This window comes from Chaetodon trifascialis, chromosome 14 (assembly GCF_039877785.1).
Source record: "Chaetodon trifascialis isolate fChaTrf1 chromosome 14, fChaTrf1.hap1, whole genome shotgun sequence".
Classification (NCBI taxonomy): Eukaryota; Metazoa; Chordata; class Actinopteri; order Chaetodontiformes; family Chaetodontidae; genus Chaetodon; species Chaetodon trifascialis.
The window spans coordinates 1,617,511-1,642,132 of record NC_092069.1 but is presented as its reverse complement, the minus strand read 5'-3'; the positions used below and the strand labels follow the sequence as shown (position 1 = coordinate 1,642,132).

The 24,622-nt window shown below is 40.8% G+C and overlaps 1 protein-coding gene across 3 annotated transcripts in view; it reads right to left on the bottom strand.

The window, feature by feature from the left end:
- trappc12 (trafficking protein particle complex subunit 12) overlaps positions 1 to 24,622 on the bottom strand; it is a 58,960-nt gene that overhangs the window by 31,852 nt on the left and 2,486 nt on the right. For all 3 annotated transcript variants that reach the window (XM_070979304.1, XM_070979305.1, XM_070979306.1), the window contains exon 3: positions 24,212 to 24,328. In XM_070979304.1, the coding sequence (XP_070835405.1) occupies positions 24,212 to 24,328 (117 nt within the window). The remainder of the gene's footprint in view (positions 1 to 24,211; positions 24,329 to 24,622) is intronic.

The following is a 24,622-nucleotide window of genomic DNA, read 5'->3' as shown; positions in this document are numbered from 1 at the left end:
AGAGCCATATTGTTTTATTATTCTGTCCAATCAAATTTTTTGTGCTACATGATTTAATGTTTCACATAACTAATGTGGCGCTGGAATTGTTTAAATAAAACTTAAACTGAGAAAAAGACATGTGTTTTGTATCTTATTAATGATTAATCAATTATTGATTATTAACGTGTTCAAATATCGGTTAAGGAAAGTGCACGAAATTTGCAACCCTAGTTCAATATGCATTTGCGTACTCAGTTCATGTGTGTATACAGAGGGTTTGTGCAGTGGCTGTGGGTGCAGTCACAATCTGGCTCTGCAGCATGACTCATTCTGCCACCTCATAGCAGAGCTCTATAAAACACAGACACACCCACACACAAATATACATTGGTACGTACGTATGCACACACACACACACACACACACACACACACACACACACACACACACACACACACACACACACACACACACAGATGCCATAAAGTAGAATCTATGAGCTAACTACTACCGACATGTAAGTAAAAGGCCACATACAAAGGACGATCAAAGCCAAGAACACATACAGGATAGCATAAAACGTGTTTAAAGGCAAAGGCAAGGCAAGGCAAATTTATTTGTATAGCACAATTCATACACTAGGCAATTCAAAGTGCCTAAAGCATAGTAAAGAATCAACTGTCTTAGGTTCTATGTGACTGATCAGATGTCTTGACAAACATCAAACTGCATCATGATATACTTTTAATTGCCGCATCCTTACTGACATTTCCACTTCTCTGTATGTGCTCCTCATTTTCTCAATTTCAACCACCCCTCCCAGCCTAGCGAGCTACATCACCTTTGACAGTTTTGATCTATGAACTTGATTGATCTTTGTTTGTTTGGAAATGTCCTAATTCATTTGTAAATGCACGTTAAATGCAAGTAGTTGGTAGTAGATGGAGAAGGCAGGTGATGTCTGATCCATACATCAGTGGGAGCTAATGAGGTAGAACATTAAATATACTCTTTGTACTGTTTTCAACTGAGTATATGTCAAAAAGATTAGCAAATTATCACACTCTGTTTTATTTATGTTTTACATAGCATCCCAAATTTTTTACAATTGGGTTTGTATGAGGGCTGCATGGTGGTGCAGCAGGTAGTGCGCGTGCCTCACAGCAAGAAGGTTGCCGGTTCGATCCCCGGGTCAGGCGGGGCCTTTCTGTGTGAAGTTTGCATGTTCTTCCCGTGCATGCGTGGGTTCTCTCCGGGTACTCCGGCTTCCTCCCACAGACCAAAAACATGCTCATTAGGTTAATTGATGACTCTAAATTGTCCGTAGGTGTGAGTGTGAGTGTGAATGGTTGTTTGTCCTTGCATGTGGCCCTGCAATCGGCTGGCGACCGGCTCAGGGTGTACCCCGCCTCTCGCCCATTGTAGCTGGGATAGGCTCCAGCCCCCCGCAACCCCGAAAGGGATAGGCGGTATAGATAATGGATGGATGGATGGGTTTGTATGACAAACTGCCTTTTTTTAGTGGCTTCTGGAAGTTGGGAAAAATGTTAATTCTCAGATGTCTCCCTTGAATGAATCTGTGTCAGAGCAGAAACAAGTTATAGTTGTACTTCAAGCCACTGCAATTACATGCAGTTGCAGATGGTACTGAAGGAGTGGCAGCTGCAGTTACAGCAGCTCTGACCATTTTTCTTTTTAGTGTGTTTTTGTGCTTCTTTTGTGTCTCCTCACTAGTCTCAGTTGAATGTGTTCAACTATGGGTGTACAGCTGGTGAGACTAGTGATATACTATCAACTGGTCAGCAGTGAGGTGGACCCCCTACAGATTGCATATTGATCAACCATTGGTGTGGAAGACACAGTGATCTACCTGCTGTATAGAACTTTTTCACACCTGGAGAACACTGGAAGCACAGTGAGGGTCATGTTTTTGACTTCTCCAGTGCTTTCAACACGATCCAGCTATCACTGCTCAGGGGGGAGTTGGAAGGAGCTGGCGTAGGCTGTCTTGCTGCTAAACCATCAACCACCCTCACCAACAGACCACAGTATGTGAGACTTTGCAACTGTGTGTCTGATGTGGTGGGTTGTAGCACTGGGGCTCCATAGGCTCTGTCCTTTCCTCTTCAGAATCAGAAAATCAGAAAATCAGAATCAGAATCAGAAAAAGCTTTATTGCCAAGTACGATTTTACACATACGAGGAATTTGCTTTGGTGAGGTTGGTGCGTGACAAATCTATTAAAAAGAAGCTATTAGAAAAGTAAAAAATATAACAGTAAGTAAAAAATATAACAATAGTAGAAAATATAACCCATCCATCCATTTTCTATACCACCTATCCCTTTCAGGGTTGCGGGGTACACCCTGGACCAGTCGCCAGTCGATCGCAGGGCAACACACAAGACAAACAACCATTCACACTCACACTCACACTCACACCTAGGGGCAATTTTAGAGTCACCAATTAACCTAATGAGCATGATTTTGGTCTGTGGGAGGAAGCCGGAGTACCCAGACAGAACCCACGCATGCACGGGAAGAACATGCAAACTTTGCACAGAAAGGCCTCGCCCGGGGATTGAACCGGCAACCTTCTTGCTGTGAGGCATGCGCACTACCTGCTGTGCCACCATGCTGCCAGAAACTATAACAATAAAATAATAAAAAAATAACAATATAAATATATATACACAAGTCTTTTTTTTTTTTTTTTTTTACAGAAGCACAGTACAGTCTGTTTTTTCAAAAGGAAGTCCAAGCAGAGTGTTAATGTAACGCATAGGGTTATGGTTATGGCAATGTCAATGTGACACGTAGAGGCAGAGGTGGAGTGTAAAGAGTGTCAGGGGGTTCTGGGCCTTGTTAATAAGGGTGACAGCAGACAGGAAAAAATGTTCTTGTGGTGTGAGGTTTTGGTCCTGATGGACCGCAGCCTCCTGCTAGAGGGGAGTGTCTCAAAGAGTTTATGTCCGGGGTGTGAGGGATCAGCCACAATCTTTCCTGCACGCCTCAAGGTCCTGGAGGCATTCAGATTCTGGAGAGATGAGAGATTGCAGCTGATCACCTTCTCTGCAGACCGAATGACACGCTACAGTCTGCCCTCCACACACAAGACTTCAGAAACAACATAGACAGCTGTCATCTACAGAAGTTCTCCAATGATACGGCAATCATTTGACGCATATCACAGGGGAGTGAAGTGGAATACATGGAGATGTGAACTGAACCACCTGCACATAAATGCCAGCAAGACAAAGGAGATGGTGACAGACTTCCGCAGGAAGATGCTACAGACTACACTGGTGAACATTCAGGGTTTGGACATTGAGACTTTGGGCGAGCACAATTACTTGGATGTTCACCTCAATCACAAAGCGTCCAGGACACTGTTGAATAACACTGTGGTGGCATTTGCAGTTGTAATTGCAGTAGTCTGTTGGGGCTGTGGGAGCTCTGAGAGTGACAGAAAATGGCTGTAAGACTGTTCAACTCCAGCATCATTTAATGTAGCACTGTGTTGATACACAAACCTCCTGTTTTGCACTGCTGTGCTATTTATGTTTAACATTTGCTAATATCCACAACATCCATGCAAATATCTACATATCCATATTAGTGATTTTTTTTTACTGTGTTATATATTTTCTATTGTGCAATAGCACAAAACTGTAGTTTATTGTCCATATCGTAGCAATTCAAAAGCTTTACAATGGCAATAGTATTTTTATGCTCCTTTTGTATATAATGTATATATAGTTGATTTTATTTTGTATCCCTTTTTATTGTCTATATGTTCTTTTTCTATATCTCATTTTCATTCCTGCTATTATTGCTGTCTGTAATTTTAATTTCCCTGGAATGCGATCAGTAAGGTTATATTTTAGCTTATCTTGAATCTATTCAAAATAAAAAAAACGCACTTTCCCAGCTAAAAGTGTGTATGCATTGTCACTGCACTGCTTAAGCCTTTACTGCATAATCTTAAATTGTTGAAGCAAATGATTTTATTGTGCAGGACAGAAGCACAGTCCCAGATGTGCAGCTCTGCTGTTGGTTTGGCCAACTCAGGAACAGCCTAATACCCACCCCCAAACCAGCAACACTTTGTGACACAGGTTGTCTTACTGAGAATACACCTTGCACATAGCTAAATCACCAACGATAATGTCCTTTTGCTGACCTTGGGAAAGAAAAAGCTAAAGTCAATGGTCAAAACAATATTCAGTTCGAAAGGTAACAAGTTAGACTTTACTTTCACATCACTAAATTAACTGAAAACATTACAAGATGATTTTTACTGAATATTAGTAGCAAGAGTGAAATGTTTAAGTTATCAAAAAGTATCCAACTCAGGACAGTTTTACAGTATGGTATGGCAGCTGTGCTTAACAAGCATATCAGAAAAACAACCATGTATAAGCAAAACCACATACTGCACATTTCCAAATAGAGCTGGGGGAGAGACAGCAGCTTGCTGTTGTTGCCAGCCAGAGAACCAATAAACAAATGTCAAAAGTCTTCATCCAACATATAAAAGGTAAAGAAAATCCTATCATAAGTTCACTCAAAACTCTGAGATCTGCATCAACACAATCAGGACTCCAAACTAACAGAATCACTGTGAATGTCCACTGACACAGAGCCCTTAGTTAGGCATTAATACTGTATTATATTTTTAAGTATCCCTTTCTAAATGTCTGAACAAACAACAATTAGTTGTGGTTGTAAAATAATCCTTACTTAACTGATAAAAATTGTTACAAATGAATCTTACCAAATCATTTTCACTAAATAGTTATTTGCAGTCATGTGACATCCAGATGGAGAGCAGGAAGTGAAAACCGCAATGGATGGATGGAGGAAAGTTTTTACTAGTTTCAACTAAATTATGAGAGACTTCTTACTTCTTGCCCTCCATCTGCAGTTTGCACCAAAACAAAAGAGGTTTCAAAAGAGGTTAATTCAAGTGGATGTCACATGCAAACAACCTCTTGAATTTTAAGCTTTTAATATTTGTGAATAAAGAATGTAAATTTATTGCAAATATTAAAGATGTTAATCAAGAAATCAATTCAGAAGGGACCTTCAAACACACAGTAGCTCTTCACATTCCGAGGTACATTGTGAGCGTATGTGTGCGTGTGTGCATGAGTGCTTAGGGGCAGGCAAAGCCCACTTCTGCTTCCATGTCTCTCACACACAACATCACTTTCTCTTTTCTTTTTGCTTGTCATTCCATGACATTTCTCTTGAAGGCCTACATTAGCTTTCTGGGTCAGTGTCTCTCTCTTTTACTTTGCCTCTTGCTCAAGGTAGCCACCCACACCATTTGGCAGTGTATGATCTTTATACACACGCACACTCACCTACACTATATAGTGCAGTTGACTGCAACCTGAAAGTACCTTGTGTGTGATTTCGTGTGTGTGTATATACACACATACACACACGTCCAGAAGTCCAGAAAGCCCTTGAAATATGCACAGCACTGCCATGCATAAAACATGGGCAAAGCAGGAGAAAAGAACTTGTGAGCCGAGTGGATTGCCACCTCTCCACCTCTAGCTCTCCACTCCACCCTTCCCCTCCTCCTCTCCTCTTTCGCCTATCTCATCACACTGTCTGCTGCTGCTGTGCATATGCTTTAAATAACAAATGTCTAAGGGTCTTCTGTGGGTCAGACATTATGACTGAGGGAACAAATGAGAGCTGGATAGATCAGCTCTCTGCCCTGACCACCAAACAGTTTCTGTCAAAACTGTCAAAAGATGAGACAAGCAGCTGAAACCAAGGTGTTAAGCTGTGGTCACCTAGCAGTGGTTCTGTCATTTACCTCCAGAAAGTGAGGTAATGTTCCCAGAAAGTATAGTGGCTTGCAAAAGTATTCATACCCCTTGAACTTTTCCACATTTTGTCACGTTAAGGCCACAAACATAAATATATTTCATTGGAATTTCATGTGAAAGACCAACACAAAGTGGCACACAATTGTGAAGTATAAAGAAAATTACACATGATTTCACATTTTTTTTACAAATAAAAAACTAAAAAGTGCGGTGTGCAAAAGCATTCAGCCCCCTTTTCTCTGAATGCAACCAATTGCTTTCAGAAGTTGCCTGATGATTGCTGAATGGTCGAAATAGAGTCCACTTGTGTGTAATCTAATCTCAGTACAAATGCAGCTGTTCTGTGGCAGCCTCAGAGGATCATATCTGGGAGCAAACAGCATCATGAAGTCCAAGGAACACACCAGACAGGTCAGGGATAAAGTTGTAAACATGTGGAAGAAGGTGCTCTGGTCAGATGAGACCAAAATTGAACTTTTTGGCATAAGTGCAAAATGCTGCGTGGCAGAAAACTAACACTGCACATCACTCTGAACACACCATCCACACTGTCAAAAACAGTGGTGGCAGCATCATGCTCTGGGGGGTACTTCTCTTCAGCAGGGACAGGGAAGATGGTCAGAGCTGATGGGAAGATGGATGGAGCCAAATACAGGGCAGAAGAAAACCTGTTGGAGTCTGCAAAAGACTTGAGACTGGGGCGGAGGTTCACCTTCCAGCAGGACAACGACCCTAAACATAAAGCCAGGGCTACAATGGAATGGTTTAAAACAAAACATATTCATGTGTTAGAATGGCCCAGTTAAAGGCTAGACCTAAATCCAATCGTCTTAACTGACTTGAATGGGCAAATGCTCACATTCAATGGCGTTGGGGTTATGGTATGGGCAGGCGTATGTTATGGACAACGAACACAGGTGCATTTTATTGATGGCATTTTGAATGCAGAGAGATACCGTGACAAGATCCTGAGGCCCATTTGTTGTGCCATTCATCCACGACCATCACCTCATGTTGCAGCATGATAAAGCACGGCCCCATGTTGTAAGGATCTGTACACAATTCCTGGAAGTTGAAAAGATCCCAGTTCTTGCTTGACCAGCATACTCGCCGGACATGTCACCCATTGAGCATGTTTGGGATGCTCTGGATCACCGTACACAACAGCGAGTTCCAGTTCCTGCCAATATCCAGCGACTTCGCACAGCCATTGAAGAGGAGTGGACCAACATTCCACAGACCACAATCAACAACCTGATCAACTCTATGCAAAGGAGATGTGTTGCACTGCGAGAGGCAAATGGTGATCACACCAGATGCTGATACCCACCAGACCAGATGCACATTTCAGAGTGGCCTTTAATTTTAATTGTGGCCAGCCTAAGGTACAGCTGTACAATATTCATGCTGTTTAATCAGCATCTTGATATGCCACACCTGTGAGGTGGGATGGATTATCTCAGCAAAGGAGAAGTGCTCACTAACACAGATTTAGACAGATTTGTCAACAATATTTGAGAGAAATGGATCTTGTATGGACCTTGTGTATCGAGAAAATGTTTTAGATCATTGAGTTCAGCTCATGATCAAAATGGGAGCAAAAACAAAACCGTTGCATTCATATTTTGTTCAGTGTATAATTTTCTTTGTACTTCACAATTGTGTGCCACTTTGTGTTGGTCTTTCACATGAAATTCCAATAAAATATATTTATGTTTGTGGTCATAACATGACAAGATGTGGAAAAGTTCAAGGGGTAGGAATACTTTTGCAAGCCACTGTATCTGCTGGACTGCATATGCATTAAACCAGAAGTTACTAAATCAGAAAGCTGTCACAAGAGAGCGAGCATAATTTATTTCAGCTGTAATTTCTTTCATAATATTCCCAGAACTTTACATTCACTTAGTATTTGGTAGCATTGCCTTTAAATAGTTTAACTTGTGTAAGATGTTATCGATAGCCTTCCGTAAACTTTGAAAAATAAGTTGCTGGAATTCTAGCCCAACAGAACTGCTGTAACTGAGTGAGGTTTGTAGGCCTCCTTGCTTGCACATACTTTTTCAGTTGTCCAGTTGTCCTTTGGAAACAAGTGTGGGGTTACTGTTCATTTGGAGGACACATTTGCAAACAAGCAAATGCCTTGATGATGCTTCAATATATCTACATAATTTTCTTTCCTCATAATGCCACCTACTGTATTTTGTTGCTGCCACCTTGCTTCATAGTTGGAATGTTGTTCCTTAAATGGCTTTATTATGGCAGGGAGTGGGGGGATTGATGTGACATATTTTACAACACACGCTCTCTGTTCACTGGTGGGAGTGTGCTCACCTGTGTGTGTGTGCATGTGCGCGCGTGTGTGTGCACATCAGGGCGGAACTCTGCCGTGCGCCATACAGAGAGCAGAGGAGAATTGTAAATGTGGAAATGACATGCCGTCGTGTAAATATGATAAATAACATAAGGCTATTTAGTTTGTTTAATAAAAGGAGATGGCGTAGACTTGTTCTATAGGAAAGTATCCTTAAATGACTTCTGTTGAGATCTGGCGCTGTATAGAAACTAAAATTAAATAAAATAAACTTGACCTTCAAGGACAAGGTTGGAATGCTTGGAATACGTGGAATATTTTCACAGACATGCACTACAGTCATGTGCAGAGGAGCCACCTCACACTAAAGGTGAGGTCAAAATCTGAAATATTCATACAGTCAAAGATGTGTCAGATGCACACATCACATCTGTGAGGTCATAGTTCAGTAATAACTGCAAACAACTGTGAAGCATATCATCTTGATGGCTGCTGACAGTAGAGATGCAGTGATATTGACATCAGATATCAGCCAACACTTGGTCACACAGCTGGATTGGGTATTGGTGACAACAGTCCAACGGTGTTCTGAAGAGTGTGTGGCAGGGCAGGTGATGAGCAGAGCCTGACCACTAGGGGCGCGGCCGCACTTGGTCAAGCTGTGTTCTGCTGGTTTGAGAGAGAGAAGTACAGACTGTCGGGAGTAGTAGTGTATTGCATCGAGTGGATGACGTTCGGGTTCTTGCTTCACGTTAGTTTATACTGCAGTTGTGGTTAGATGTGTGTCCAGAGAAAAGTAAGTTTCAGTTGTGTTCTGATTGCCAAATGCGTGTTATTGTCGTGCTGTTACTCCTTACCTGTCAGATGCCGTTACGGCTGCCACCGTTCTTGGGGGTGTTTGTGTATGTTTGCATGTGTGTGTGTTCTTGTGTCTTGCATTTGTGTGAATGGTTGCAGGTGAAGGGGTGTGGAAACTGGACTCCTCCTCCTCGCCAGCCACTGCCCAATCGCCTGCAAGCTGTGATTTCCTGCTGGCTACAAGAGCCTGGCAGTCTGCTTTGGTGACCAGTCCTCGGCAAAGGAGAGATCCACTTTGTTGTGTGACAGATTTGTCAGAGCTCTGTTTTTGGTATCATGTTAGCAACCAGACTCGAATTGAGCTAAGTTTAGACGGGGACTGATTTTCACATACATACATAGCTCTTTTCTTTATTATTAATATCCCATTTATTTCAGTTTTTGCACATTCAACATTCAGTACATAGTACGTAGAACATAGTAATTCTAATATATATTTTACATCTCAATTTTGCACATCCAATTGTATTGCGGTACATTTTATATTGTTGTACATCCATTGAGTGGATATTTCTGTATATTTGTATATTTCTTATTTACATATATCCTTAGTATTAATATTCTGTTTCTTATATATTGCCTTTATATATATATTCCTTCTCGTCCTTCTTTCTAATTTTTATTCTAATCTATAATTCTGTTTTGCATGGAGCACTGCTAAAAACAATTTACCCTCGGGGATAAATAAAGTAATTCTGATTCTGATTCTGATTCTGTTAGCTTCAATAGGCTTAGGGGTGCTTTTTCCCCTTGTATTTTGGTTCTCATTTTCCATTTGAATAGTAGGCCTCATTTAGGAGGGTTTTATTTTCCATTTTGTTTTGAGTGTGGGATTTAGGTAAGCTCTTCCTTTTGAAGAGTTCTCTTTTGGTTTGCATTGCTTAAGCTCTTCCTTTTGAAGAGTTCTGTTTTAGTTTTAGTTAGTTAAACTCTCATTTTAGGAGAGTTCTCTGTTGGTTTTGATTATTCCATTTGTTTGAAAAGCACCCACTCGCACTTTTCGTTGTCTTGGCCTTTTGCCTTTTGTGTATTAAAACAATTTGAAGCACTTTGATTTAAATAAATAACTTCTTTTCAACCACTTCCACTGGTTGTTTTTTTTGTTACTTCCCTACCCCTAGTGAGCTGGGTCTTTAACCGAATCCCAGTGATTTGGTTAAAGCTGCAATTTTACGTGCTTACGAGCTAGTCCCTGATGCGTATAGGCAGAAATCATGAAAAAGCCCCTCATCAGACCTACAGTAAGTTCACCAGGGAAAAGTCTGTCTTGTTTCATAGATGGAGCACTGCGTGCAAAGCCTCCAATTTTGAATGACTTCGGGAGCTGATTCTGCTAGAGGAGTTTAAGAAATGTTTGCCCGAGCACATGATGGTTTATCTGAATGAGCAGAAGGTAGCCACTCTCACCTCCACTAGTATTACTTAAGCTCTTCCTTTTGAAGAGTTCTCTTTTAGTTATAGTTAGTTAAGCTCTCATTTTTTGAGAGTTCTTTGAGAGTTGGTTTTGATTATTTCATTTGTTTGAAAAGCACCCACCCGCTCTTTTCGTTGTTCTGGCCTTTTTGCCTTTTGTGAATTAAAACAATTTCGAACACTTTGATTTCAATAAATAACTACATTTCTACCATTTCCATCAGTTGTTTTTTGTTACTTCCTTTCCCCTAGTGAGCAGGGTTGTAACAGATGCAGGTTTATATCCGGTGCTAATGAATTTGTGTTGCTAATGATTAAGGTGCTCGTTATTGCCAGTAACGATACACACGGTTATTTATTATATGTTTATATTTGTTACTGACCGTCCCCTTTCTTTTCACTTACACATATGTGATACAGACATACTTCTATTGACTGTGTATTTTTAGTTTTCATGTGTTTTGAGGAAGTTATGGAGATGGTAAGGATAATTATTATTACTGTGTATAATGAGTTGTATTTGGTTATTAATGATTATTATTATTTCTGTTTATCCAAGAACCACACATGCACAACCATATCTGTAAGGGTGAAGTTCTGTTAAATAAAAGCAACATAAATGGATCATCTGTTTCATCCTTGAGTCTTGGGGGAACCTGGAGGACTGTGTTCTGACAGACGCACACTTTGCGATTACACACAGAGAAGCCAGTGAGCTACAGATGAGAGTCTATATTGATGGTATAGATTAGAGATGTCAACAGTTAACCTTTAATCGGTTAATCACAGAGAATATTTTCAACCAGTTATGCATGTCGGTTTATGGTGAATTTGCATGCACACATGATGCCATGCATGGCGGTCAAAGGCCACCACCCTGTTAACGTGCTGAATGATTGAGACCCATATGCTGCCAATGAGAATAAGGATGAGCTAAAAGCCAGGGCAGACAAGCTAGCTCTGACCACATACTGCTGAAAGCTCTCACAAGTTTCCATTATCGAGTACGTAACTTTTTTTTTAAACTGGGAAATCTCTGGAAGGCCCACATATCTAAGTCTCTCCAGTCATAATGTCCGGGTAAAACAATTGTGCAATATTTTCATTATTGTTGTGTTATGGAACCATCTGAGTAGTTGGAAATTGTATAATATTGTCAAAAAATTGTGAAAATAATCTGGCTGTAAACGCTGGTTTCTTACTCCTCTCCCTTAGTTCAACTAATCCAAACAAAGCAAGATGGTTTTGGTGAGTTTCATTTTGTTTCTGTCAAGTCTGAATGAAATGTGTTTGACATTGATAGAATTATTCTTTCTGTAAATTGAGTCTGGTGGTTTTGGCAAGATTGATATAGGGGTGGTTTGTGTTTAAACAAAAAGGATCTCAGATTGTTAATCTCAGTGTCTATTAATGTTGTCACTGTATTACAACATTAATAGACACTGAGATTAACAAGCTGGTTGGGTTGCCATACATTGACGGAGTGCAAACGCTCAGAGGGATTACATTGCACTAGAGCTGTCAAAATTGGCCAAAAATGACATTTGAATATGTGCTACAGGATCGTTGCGTATGACACTTGACTCTGTTGCTCCCCTAAAAAAGAAGAAAATTAAACATAGGAGGTTAGCTCCATGGTATACTCCTCAAACCCGCAAATTAAAGCAAACTTCACGGAAAATAGAAAGGAAATGGCGTTCTACCAAATTGGAAGAATTTCGGTCCGCCTGGCAAGACAGTCTTAAAATATACAGGAAAGCCCTCCGCAGTGCCAGGGCAGCCTATTACTCTGCACTAATAGAGGAAAATAAGAACAATCCCAGGTTTCTCTTCAGCACTGTAGCCAGGCTGACAGAGAGCCATAATTCTTGTGAACCATGTATTCCTTTAGCTCTGAACAGTAATGACTTCATGAGCTTCTTTAATGATAAAATTCTAACTATTAGAGACAGAATTCATCGACTCCTGCCGTTAACAGGTACTGTTTTGTCTTCAAACGCAGAAATCGTAGAAACTGTTACTCAGTCTGTCGCAGTTTTAGACTGTTTTACTCCTGTTGACCTTCACCAACTAATTTCAATAATTTCATCATCAAAATCATCTACCTGTATTTTAGATCCTATCCCGACTAAGCTGTTTAAAGAAGTATTACCTCTAATTGACTCTTCAGTTTTAGACATGATCAATCTCTCTTTATCAACAGGCTACGTACCACAGTCCTTTAAAGTAGCTGTGATAAAACCGCTACTGAAAAAGCCTACTCTTGATCCAGGGGTTTTAGCCAACTATAGACCGATATCCAACCTTCCCTTTCTCTCAAAAACTCTTGAGAAAGCAGTTGCCAATCAGCTGTGCGACTTTCTAAACAATAATAGTTTATTCGAGGATTTCCAGTCAGGATTTAGAGTGCATCATAGCACAGAGACAGCACTGGTTAAAGTTACAAATGACCTTCTAATTGCATCTGATAAAGGATTTGTCTCTGTACTAGTCTTACTGGATCTTAGTGCTGCATTTGACACCATTGACCATGGCATCCTATTGCAGACACTGGAACATTTCATTGGCATTAAGGGAACTGCGCTAAGCTGGTTTAAATCCTACTTGTCAGATCGCTCTCAGTTTGTACGCGTTAATGACGACTCCTCTGTGCTCACTAAAGTCAGCTATGGAGTTCCGCAGGGTTCTGTGCTTGGACCAATTCTATTCACCTTATATATGCTTCCTTTAGGTAAGATTATCAGGAAGCACTCAATAAATTTTCATTGCTATGCAGATGATACCCAGCTATATTTATCAATGAAACCGGAAGAAACCAGTCAGTTAACTAGACTACAAGCATGTCTTCATGACATAAAGACCTGGATGACCTGCAATTTTCTGATGCTAAACTCGGACAAAACTGAAGTTATAGTAGTAGGCCCTAAACATCTTAGAAGGTCACTTTCTGATGACATAGCAGTTATGGATGGCATTGCGCTGGCCTCCAGCACCACTGTAAAGAATCTGGGAGTTATCTTTGACCAAGACATGTCCTTTCACTCCCATGTAAAACAAATTTCAAGGACTGCCTTTTTTCACCTACGTAGTATCGCAAAAATCAGGCATATTTTGTCTCAAAATGATGCAGAAAAACTAGTCCATGCATTCGTAACTTCCAGGCTGGATTATTGCAATTCTTTACTATCAGGCTGCCCAAATTCGCTGCTGAATATTCTCCAGTTGCTCCAGAACGCTGCAGCACGTGTTCTGACAAAAACCAGGAAGCGAGATCATATTTCTCCAATACTCGCCACTTTGCACTGGCTCCCTGTAAAGTTTAGAATAGAGTTTAAAATTCTCCTCCTTACTTACAAAGCCATAAGTGGCCAGGCACCTTCTTATCTTAAAGAGCTCATAGTACCTTATTGCCCTACTCGAACACTGCGTTCCCAGAATGCAGGTCTACTTATGGTTCCTAAAGTCTCAAAAAGCAGAACAGGAGTCAGAGCATTTAGCTATCAAGCTCCTCTCCTGTGGAACCATCTTCCAGTCTTTGTCCGGGAGGCAGACACTGTCTCTACATTTAAGAGTAGGCTTAAAACTTTCCTTTTTGATAAAGCTTATAGTTAGGGCTGGCTCAGGCTTGTCCTGGACCAGCCCCTAGTTATGCTGCTATAGGATTAGACTGTTGGGGGACATCCAAAGATACACCGAGCTCCTCCGTCCTTCTGTCCTTCTCCATCCGCACGCTCTCATGTCCTACCACGGCGTGTTACTAACTTAGCTCCTTCCCTGGAGTCTCTGTGCTTTGTCGTCTTGCAGGTTCCCATGGACAGTGGCTGAATCTGGATTGTGGATTTCAGCTGCGTCTCCTGCCTTGGCCCTGCCTGACATCCACTGCAACTGCTACTGCTGTTATTACATCCACTGTCACTGTTACTGTGATTGCATGTCTGTCTCTCTGTCTCTGTCTCTGTCTCTCTCTCTCTCTCTCTGACTGCTTTTCTTTCTGTCTGTCTGTCTGTCTGTCTGTCTGTCTGTCTGTCTGTCTGTCTGTCTGTCTGTCTCACTCTCTCTCTCTTGCTCTTCCTCTCTCACCCAACCGGTCGAGGCAGATGGCCGCCCACCCAGAGTCTGGTTCTGCTCGAGGTTTCTGCCTGTTAAAAGGAAGTTTTTCCTCGCCACTGTCGCCAAGTGCTTGCTCATGGGGGAATTGTTGGTTTCTTTGTAGATAAAAGAGCTTGGTCTGTACCAGCTCTATATGGAAAGTGTCCTGAGACAACTTCTGTTGTGATTTGGCGCTATACAAATAAAATTGAATTGAATTGAATTGAATTGAATATTCCCCCCCCCCCCCCAAAAAAAAAAAACCCACATTCAAACCATTTGAATTGTATTATTGGGCATTATATCCATATCCATCCAACCAATACCAGAGACATACTACTTATCATTTCAACATAAACATGTTTTTCAAAAGATCTACATACCTACACCTTACAAAATAAACAAATAAAATACTGTCATATGCCGTGTTGTTGAATTATTTTTCAGTCACTGAAAGTGACGTGTGAGCAGTTTCTGGTTGGTGCCGGTCCATGCATCCTGAAACGTTTTAATGTCCTGGCCAAATGGGAGTAATTCCACTAATTATCTGATTATGGACCCCATTTTCCTACATTTTGGAGTCCAAGTGACTAATGGAGACAACAATTTTTTAAGTATATCCACTATTGAAGGAGATCACAGCAGCCAGCAGCAAGTGCTGCAATATAATCTGTCAAGGCTCAGAATGTTATAATAAGTAATGAGCAAGATCTATTTTGTTAACCAGAAACAGCTGTTCTATCGCTCTCGCCACAGCCACTAGACTCTATTCACAGAAACAGTACTTTCATCATCGCAAAACACACTTTATTCAAATAAGACAAAAGCAAAATGAAACTCACCAAAACTTTCTTGGTTCGTCTTTCCACAGTTCCAACAATCATCACTAACTCTGGATTAGATGAAATAAACCATAATTATATGAATCAGGAGAGGAGCAAAGCAAAAGCATGTGGAACCGAAATATTTCACATCTAAATCAGGATTTCTTTTCAGTAGACATTATCACAGGAGAGGTTTAAATATGTTGGACTAAAACAGATTTCGAATTTCATGTCTCCTGTCTCCTGTATTCATTTTCACAATCGAATGTATGCATGTTTTCCACTTTAAATTTTAATTTAGAATATTTGATGACAGCCTTTTATTGCAGCACTCTCACTCAATACTGAACCAATTTAAAAAATTGATGTCTCAATTAGTTATACACAAAAAGATGGGAAAAAAGAGTCCATAATAATAACAGTAATTATAATAACTAAGTCTCCCCCTCCTCCTCTGGTAGCTGGTTTCTGTCTGGGCTCGTGATTTCCCATCCTGTTTTCTGTATTTATTTTGTTTCCTTAAACTTGAAAGTTTTCATTTTTGGCTGAATTGGACATCTAAAGACATATTTTATGGACAAATATTTAAAAGTTGTGGATGACCCTTGTGATCTCTGATTTTTCATGGATACATTCTGCACTGGCCTACTGACAGAAAAAACCTGCTGGCAGCTAAAGCTAACTAGCACCAAGATGCCTCCTTTCTCCACAGATGACCTCTACAAACTTCTGCAGCAGGTTGCAGTGTTGGAAACTAAAGTCCAGCGTCTGGAAATAAATGCTGAAGTGAACAGACTTTGTGGAAATGACAGCACTTTGCCACTGATTCAAAACAGCGGACTGGAGAATGCTAACATCCAGCTAATTAGCTCTGATACAGCTCCCTCGAAACTAAAGGGCTGTGTACCGGCTAATAAATCTGCCAGTTTTAGTCCTCCCTGGAATGCTCTCGGGGCAAAGCCCAAGAGTAAATCAGCTGATATGAGGAGACGTCCAACAGGTAGAACCCAGCGCCCAGAGATCTGTGATGCGACAGGCTGGCCTGCATTATCATCCTCCTCAACACCTGTGCAGAGTAAGACACAGCCGTGGATAAAAGCTAAAGGGAAGATGTGCAACAAAGACTCACAGATAAGGGTAAGGCCTGACAGAAAGTCAGAAGCTAGAGAGAGGAGAGAGATTCAGAAGATTGTTGGCAGTAAACGGATGGCTTTCAACTGCATGTGATGTCCACTCAGTGCATTTTATTGACAATTTAAACTTTTTCTGGGATCGCAAACATTTTTCAAAGGAGATGGTCTTTCCCTAAACAAGTGAGGAGTAAAATTTTTTGCCTCCAACCTATCTTTCTTTCTGTGTCACACTGTTCCCACTGCCAAGGACAAGAGACAAGAGGAATCCAAACAAAAGCAGCAAACACCAAAACATGAAGGAGAACCAACTCTCCCCCCACCATGAGGGATGCCAGAGCAAAAAAGGGGATGCCTCATGTCCTCCACTAGGGGCCACTGCTCGTGAGGATTCACTGACTCCAACCACTAAAACTCCACCTAGGTCACCATCTCCAACTGCCCAAACTCCATCTAGCTCATCATTTTCACTAGGTATCCCATCATCCTCCTTCCCCCTGCTGAATTTTACTGACCAAATGAACAAACTTGTCAGCGCTGGTATCAGGCTTACTCCTCGCCCATCTGGGATCCTGTCCCCCCAAATTCCACCCCGCCCCCTACAACCACTCTGTCCCCCTCCACCACCACAGCGCCGACGGGCACCACCTCCACCCCCTCCACGGCTTGATCTGAAAGTACTCCAGTCCCCTAGTAAGAGCAGCACAGCCACCTATTTATGTTGGTAACTGATGTGTTCTGGGTCCAGCTTTTAAGGCAAATGTTATGCCTGACTTTTCCAAGGAAAAGCCAGGGCCCATTGTGCCAGAAGCTTCACTGAATCATGTCTCAATACATAGGAGGAGAAGATCGGTCCATCTCTCCAGAAACATCACATCATCGAATTTAACATGTATTCCATGTCAGCCACAGTATGTTCTAAAACATGGGGATGTTGGACTTTTTAGCACATTTAAGTTAGCTCTTTTAAATGTTAGGTCTTTGGCAGGCAAATCATTCTTAATCAATGACTTTATCATCAAGCACAAGCTTGATTTTATGTTTTTAACTGAATCTTGGTTAGGACAAGATAACAGCGTAGCAGTTCTCAATGAGTCAGCCCCTCCGAATTTCAGTTTCATAAGTGAAGTCAGGATGCATAAGAGAGGAGGCGGAGTCGTCATTTTGTTTAATGATAGCATTTAATGCAAGAGAGAGTCTCTTACAGTCAGTTTGAATCTTTTGAATATGTTGCCATTCAATCAAAGTCTCCCTGTCGATCAGTCGTCATAACCATCTGCAAGCCCCCAAAATACAATGCAAAGTTTTCTGATGAGTTTGCCAATCTACTGTCTGTTGTTTGTTTTTGACTGTGTCGTGTTAGTGGGTGACTTCAACATTCATGTTGATAATCTCAAAGATGGATGTGCTAAAGAACTTTTAAACATTCTGGATCATTTTGGCCTATCTCAGCACGTAACACATTCAACACATAACAAAGGGCATATATTAGATTTGGTTATCTCCAAAGGGCTTAACATCTCTGAGGTTGTGGTGATGGATGTTGCTCTTTCTGATCATTATTGTGTGTCATTTAAAATGGCCACACCTGCTATTCTTAACAAAAGTGGAACAGAAGTAATCAAAAAGCCTTATATTAATGATAACACCTGTGCAGTCTTCACTCTTTTACACCATCACCAACACTGCCCTACCCAAGTTATGACTACTATTGACTGGATCGCCCAAATTAAAACCAAAGTTTTGTCAGGAAGGAAAAAGGCACCTTGGAGAAACACCACACTTGCCAAAGTCCAGAAAAGAGTCTGCAGACAGGCAGAGCACAGGTGGCGAAAAACCAAACTCCAGGTTAACTATGAGATTTACAAAAACAGTCTCCACACGTATAACCATGAACTGAAGAAGGCAAGGCTACTGTAGCATTCTTCTCAGAGATTACCAACAGAAACTGTAATAATGCCCACACTTTCTGTTGTGGATAGACTGACAAACCCCACAGCATCAGTCCCTCCTGAGCTGCTATCCAACAAGTCATGCAATGATTTTGCAGCCTTTTAAACACATACAATTTCAAGGATAAGACAACCAGTATGCAGCCCCAGCTCAGGCAAAACAATAAGTCCATCTGTGTCTTTTTGTTCTCCAGTTAATCTAGCACATCTTCTTCTAGATCATACAAGGCTGACAGAAACTGTATCACAGTTAAAATCCACAACATGCTGCCTTGATACTCTGCCAACAAATTTTTAAAAAAATGTTTTTGATTGCATAGCTCCAGATGTGTTGCAGATAATAAATAATTATCTTCATTCTGCTCAGTTTCCCCAGGCCTTGAAAACTGCAGTAATAAAACCTCTCCTAAAAAAGACTAATCTGGATGCTTCAGTAATAAGTAACTACAGGCCAATATCAAATCTTCCCTTTCTAGGAAAAAATATTGAAAGGGTTGCATTTCAGTCTGGATTTCGTCACTGAGACTGTCCTTATCAAAGTTTTAAATGACATACATCTGAATAATGATGCTTCCAAAACCTCAGTCTTAGTATTATTAGATCTCAGTGCTGCCTTTGATACAGTTGATCATGACATACTTCTTGACAGACTGGAAAAGTGGGTGGGACTTAATCGCACTGTACTACACTGGTTCAAATCCTATTTACAAGATAGAGACTACTTTGTGTCAGTCGGTGAGCATGTGTCTGAAAGAAAAGATATGATGTGTGGGGTGCCGCAAGGGTCCATTCTCGGAACACTTCTTTTCAACATCTACATGTTGCCCCTAGCTCTGTGTCATCACGACTACAGTCCCTTACTTTCACTGAGTGAGTGTATTCATCAAATCAATGAGTGGATGTGCCAGAATTTTCTTCATCTTAATGCAGATAAGACAGAAGTGATTGTATTTGGCCCCAAAAATGAAAGGTCAAAGATCAGTGCTCACCTTAACTCCATGTCACTGACAACAACAGATAAAGCCAGAAATCTTGGTATAATGATTGATTCTGACCTGAATTTTCACAACCATTTAAAGCTGATTCCCAAATCAGCCTACTACCACCTGAAAAATATAACCAGAATTAAGAGATGTCTGTCCAAAGAAGACATGAAACTTGTTCATGCATTCATTTTCAGTAGGTTGGACTGTTGCAATGGAGTCTTCACTGGCGTAAACAAAAAATCAATTAGACAACAACAGCTGATTCAAAATGTTGCTGCACGAATCCTTACAAACACCAGAAAAATGGACCATATCATACCAGTCCTCAGATCACTACATTGGCTTCCTGTGAGTCAAAGAATAGACTTTAAAATCTTACTGTTGGTCTACAAAGCATTAAATAGTCTAGGACCAAAATATATTTTAGATTTATTAACTCCATATGAAATATCCAGACCTCTCAGGTCATCAGGGACAGGTCTATTGTGTGTTCCTAGAATCAGAACCAAACAAAGTGAAGCAGCTTTCAGGTATTATGCTCCTCACCTGTGGAACATTCTCCCTGCACACCTGAGGTCTGCACCAACTGTCAGTTCATTTAAATCAGGGTTGAAAACATTATTATTTGCTCCAGCTTTTACTTCAAGTAAATATATTTGCTCAATGACTTTAATAATTCTAAATGCTAAATTATTGTCTTTTACTTGCTTCTGTTTTTATTTTTCCTTTAGTTGTATTTTATTTTTATTTTTCTATTCTAATCTTTCTTTCTTTCTTTGAAATGGATGATTTTAATGTATTTTTATGCTTCTGTAAAACACTTTGAATTGCCTAATGTATGATTTGTGCTATACAAATAAATGTGCCTTGCCTTGCCTTGCCTAACAGCTAATATTTGACTAGAATTTCTCCTATTTGTCTGGTACCCTGAAATCTTCCACATTGACCCGAACCAGTGTTTTCTAATGGAAACCCTGACTGGGAGATGCACTCCAATGTGCTTCTAAGCTTAAACTCTGGGCTATCGAAAGCAAAATTAACCAAAACCAACATCCCTAGCATGGATACCATCATGCCAATAGATAACAATTCAGTAAATTTCTAATATAGATGATACAGTCATATGAAAAAGTTTGGGCATCCCTGAACATTTTCAAGATTTTCCTTTATAAATCATTGGTTGTTCGAATCAGCAATTTCAGTTAAATATATCATATAGCAGACAAACACAGTGCTATTTGAGAAGTGAAATTAAGTTTATAGGATTTACAGAAAGTGTGCAATAATTACTTAAACAAAAGTAGACGGGTGCATAAATTTGGGCACCCCAACAGAAAAATTACATCAATATTTAGTAGATCCTCCTTTTGCAGAAATAACAGCCTCTAAACACTTCCTAAAGCTTCCAATGAGGGTCTGGATTCTTATTGAAGGTATTTTTGACCATTCTTCTTTACAAAACATCTCCAGTTCAGTCAGGTTTGATGGTTTCCAAGCATGGACAGCCCACTTTAAATCACACCACAGATTTTCAATAATATTCAGGTCTGGGGACTGAGATGGCCATTCCAGAACATTGTACTTGTTCCTCTGCATGAATGCCTTAGTGGACTTTGAGCAATGTTTAGGGTTGTTGTCTTGTTGAAGTATCCAGCCCCGGCGCAACTTCAACTTTGTCACTGATTCTTGAACATTGTTCGCAAGAATCTGCTGATACTGACTGGAATCCATGCGACCTTCAACTTTAACAAGGTTGCCAGTTCCTGCACTGGCCACACAGCCCCTAAGCATGATGGAACCACCACCAAATTTTACTGTGGGTAGCAAGTGTTTGTCTTGGAATGCTGTGTTCTTCTTCCGCCATGCATACTGCCCCTTGTTATGTCCAAATAACTCAATTTTATTTTCATCAGTCCACAGCACCTTATTCCAAAATGAGGCTGGCTTGTCCAAAAGTGCTTTAGCATACCTCAAACGACTCTGTATGTGGCGTGTGTGCAGAAAAGGCTTCTGCCGCCTTACTCTCCCATACAGCATCTCCTTGTGCAAAGTGCGCTGAATAGTTGAACGATGCACAGTGACACCATCTGCAGCAAGATTGGAGCTGATCTGTGGGTTGAGTTTGACTGTTCTCACCATCCTTCGCCTCTGCTTATCTGAGACTTTTCTTGGCCTGCCACTCCAGGCCTTAACTTGAGCTGTGCATGTGGTCTTCCATTTTCTCACTATGTTCCTTACAGTGGAAACTGACAGCTGAAATCTCTGAGCCAGCTTTTTGTATCCTTCCCCTAAACCATGATGTTGCACAATCTTTGTTTTCAGGTCATTTGACAGTTGTTTTGAGGCTCCCATGTTGCCACTCTTCAGAGAAGATGCAAAGAGGAGAACAACTTGCAACTGGCCACCTTACATCCCCATGATTGGCTTCACCTGTGTATGTAGGTCAAGGGTCAATGAGCTTACCAAACAAATTTTGAGTTCCAATAATTAGTGCTAAAAGGTATTCAAATCAATAAAACAACAAGGGTGCTTGAGTTCCAATAATTAGTGCTAAAAGGTATTCAAATCAATATAACAACAAGGGTGCCCAAATTTATGCACCTGCCTACTTTTGTTTAAGTAATAATTGCACACTTTCTGTTAATCCTATAAACTTCATTTCACTTCTCAAATATCACTGTGTTTTTCTGCTTTATGATATATTTAACTGAAATTGCTGATTCGAACAACCAATGATTTATAAAGGAAACTCTTGAAAATGATCAGGGGTCCCCAAACTTTTTAATACCACTGTATAATCATTATATTATCATAGATGTGGTTTTTTTGTTACATTTTTTTTTTTACAAAGATAGGAGAGCAAAGTTAAAGTCAAACGTATGGTCGCACCCACAAAAGAATTATCCCAGTCTCTTCAATACATCTTCTTAATTAAAACTTGGTATCAAATTGGTACTCTGTATGGGTCGTACCTAAAGCCCAGGTATCAGTATCAGGACTGAAAAAGCTTGACTGCTGCATCCCTACCTGACAGAGCTGTTAAACTACTCAAGGTGGTTTTATTGTATGGCAGTAGAGAAAGTGCTGCCAACCTGACGTTCTCAAGCAGTTTAACTGATTTCACTGTTATTCAGCACTGGATATGAGAACATGGGGGTGAGCAGAAACAGAATCAGGGCTTGCATCATGCTGCTGTGCCCATGCCTGTCTAATTTTGACCTGTATCTTATTACAGGTTTGTATTTTTTCATAATATATGTATATGTATGTACAGTGTTTCCCACACGTTCATTTATTTGTGGCGGCCCGCCACGAATAAATTTTAGCCGCCACAAATACATTTTTCAGTTTTTGACTCGACCTCGCCTCCGGACTGTTTGCTTTGAGAATGTCGCGTGTCGTTACAATTCTGGTGCACTGGGTGGCGGTATGCATTGTAAAGGCTCCTACACATGATCAGCGGTAAAAACGCTTTGCGCCGGCTGTCCCATTGTTTCCCTATGGAGAGAGCGCTGGCGCCCGACCAAGCGGCACCGCTACCCTCGGCGTGGCGCACCGCTCGGATCTGCCGCTTACCGCTGCGCTCAAAGTTCAAATTACTTGAACTTTGACCTCGTTTGCCACTGACCTTTCAAAGCGCAACCAATAAGATAACAGCTCCAGGCAGCGTTACCATTAAGCTAAATACAATGCTAACGTTAGCTTAGCTGTTTGTGTACGTTCGCTATTCCAGGCAGACACAGTGACTACTGCATCTGCATGGAATAGCGACTACTACTACTACTACTACTACTACTACTACTACTATGCTACTGCAAGGGCCTTCTTTTGTGACAAACTCAGATGCATTGTGTGTAATAATTTACAAACAACGATTAGCTTTCCGGAGTGAAAGGAAGTACTTGCGTTGCCTAGCAACGGTGAATTGCTCGCACTTGTTGATGACGTATACCTGAGCTCCGCCGCCTCCGCTCAGTGCCTCTGCGCCCTACCTGGCGGTGAGCGAAGAGCAAATTTCTTATCATGTGAAGGCCCCTTAACGCCGCCTATAAATTAATAAGACGCAGAAGAAAAAGTCGTGGTGGAAGAGGCCTGGCTTGAACGACGAAGGTAAGACGTGCCAGTACAAAGTGGTCAAATAAGCCCAAAAGTGGTCCGAACAACTCTAACTCATAATATCAGCCTGTGTCTATATCATACCTGGAAGCTGAGACATGTGCAGAGACATTAACTGTTAGTGTATGTTAGCTGACGGGCATCAGAGCTGCTGCCGTAATCTTAATCTCTGCTCATTAGTAATTAACTTGGATGTTCACTCCTTTACACAGATGAGTATAGAAAAATATTTTCTAAAGAATGTTTTTTGCCCTATAGAGAAGACAACAGCAAAACACAGGGTCAGTGGTTTTGACCCTAAGTGGCTAAACATGCCTCAATTTAAATCCTGGCTGTATCACACTATCTATTAATCTTAACACCCCCCCACCCCCACCCCCCACCCCACCCCCGGACCACACCACCACAAATAGATCCTTGATCTGTGGGAAACACTGATGTATGTTGTGGAAATTAAACCAAGTTGCATGGCCTATGAAATTTCACAGAATTTGACTGAAACCCACTAAGAAGCTATTGACAAAACAATGTCCTCTCAAGGTCCACTTACTCACTTACTGAGATTTTTGTAAAGTGCTGATTTCTTTTCCTATATGACTACATACTGCAGACTGCCATTGCATGGTGAATGATGCTCTGATGTTAAGAAATGAACGTGAACAAATTAGTCATATACAATAAGTACAGTGAGTGACTCACGATCAGTTGTTTGAGGCCTGTGAAGGACTGTTCCACAGAGTTGGCAGTGAAGACCTGACGCTTCATTGCTGCCTGTTCTCCTAGGAAACGAAGCATTACATCTTTTACAGCGTCGCCCTGCAGTAAAACACACATATAAATTTAGCATTAGCAAAGGAACATAACACTGTACAGGCAAGAGAACTACGAGTTATCATGCTGATATTTACACTTAGGATCTTAAAACACCAGATCTGGATTTGTTATTGATAATTACTCAAAATTGAATGAAGTAGATTTGGGGCCAAAAAACGACATGGACACCCCAAAGACTTGAACAGAATTAGAATCAATACAGCCCCGATAACATAATAAAAACAGAGTGCAGAAAATGCTATCTTTAATTGAGCTTTCATGTGGACCTAATTTATT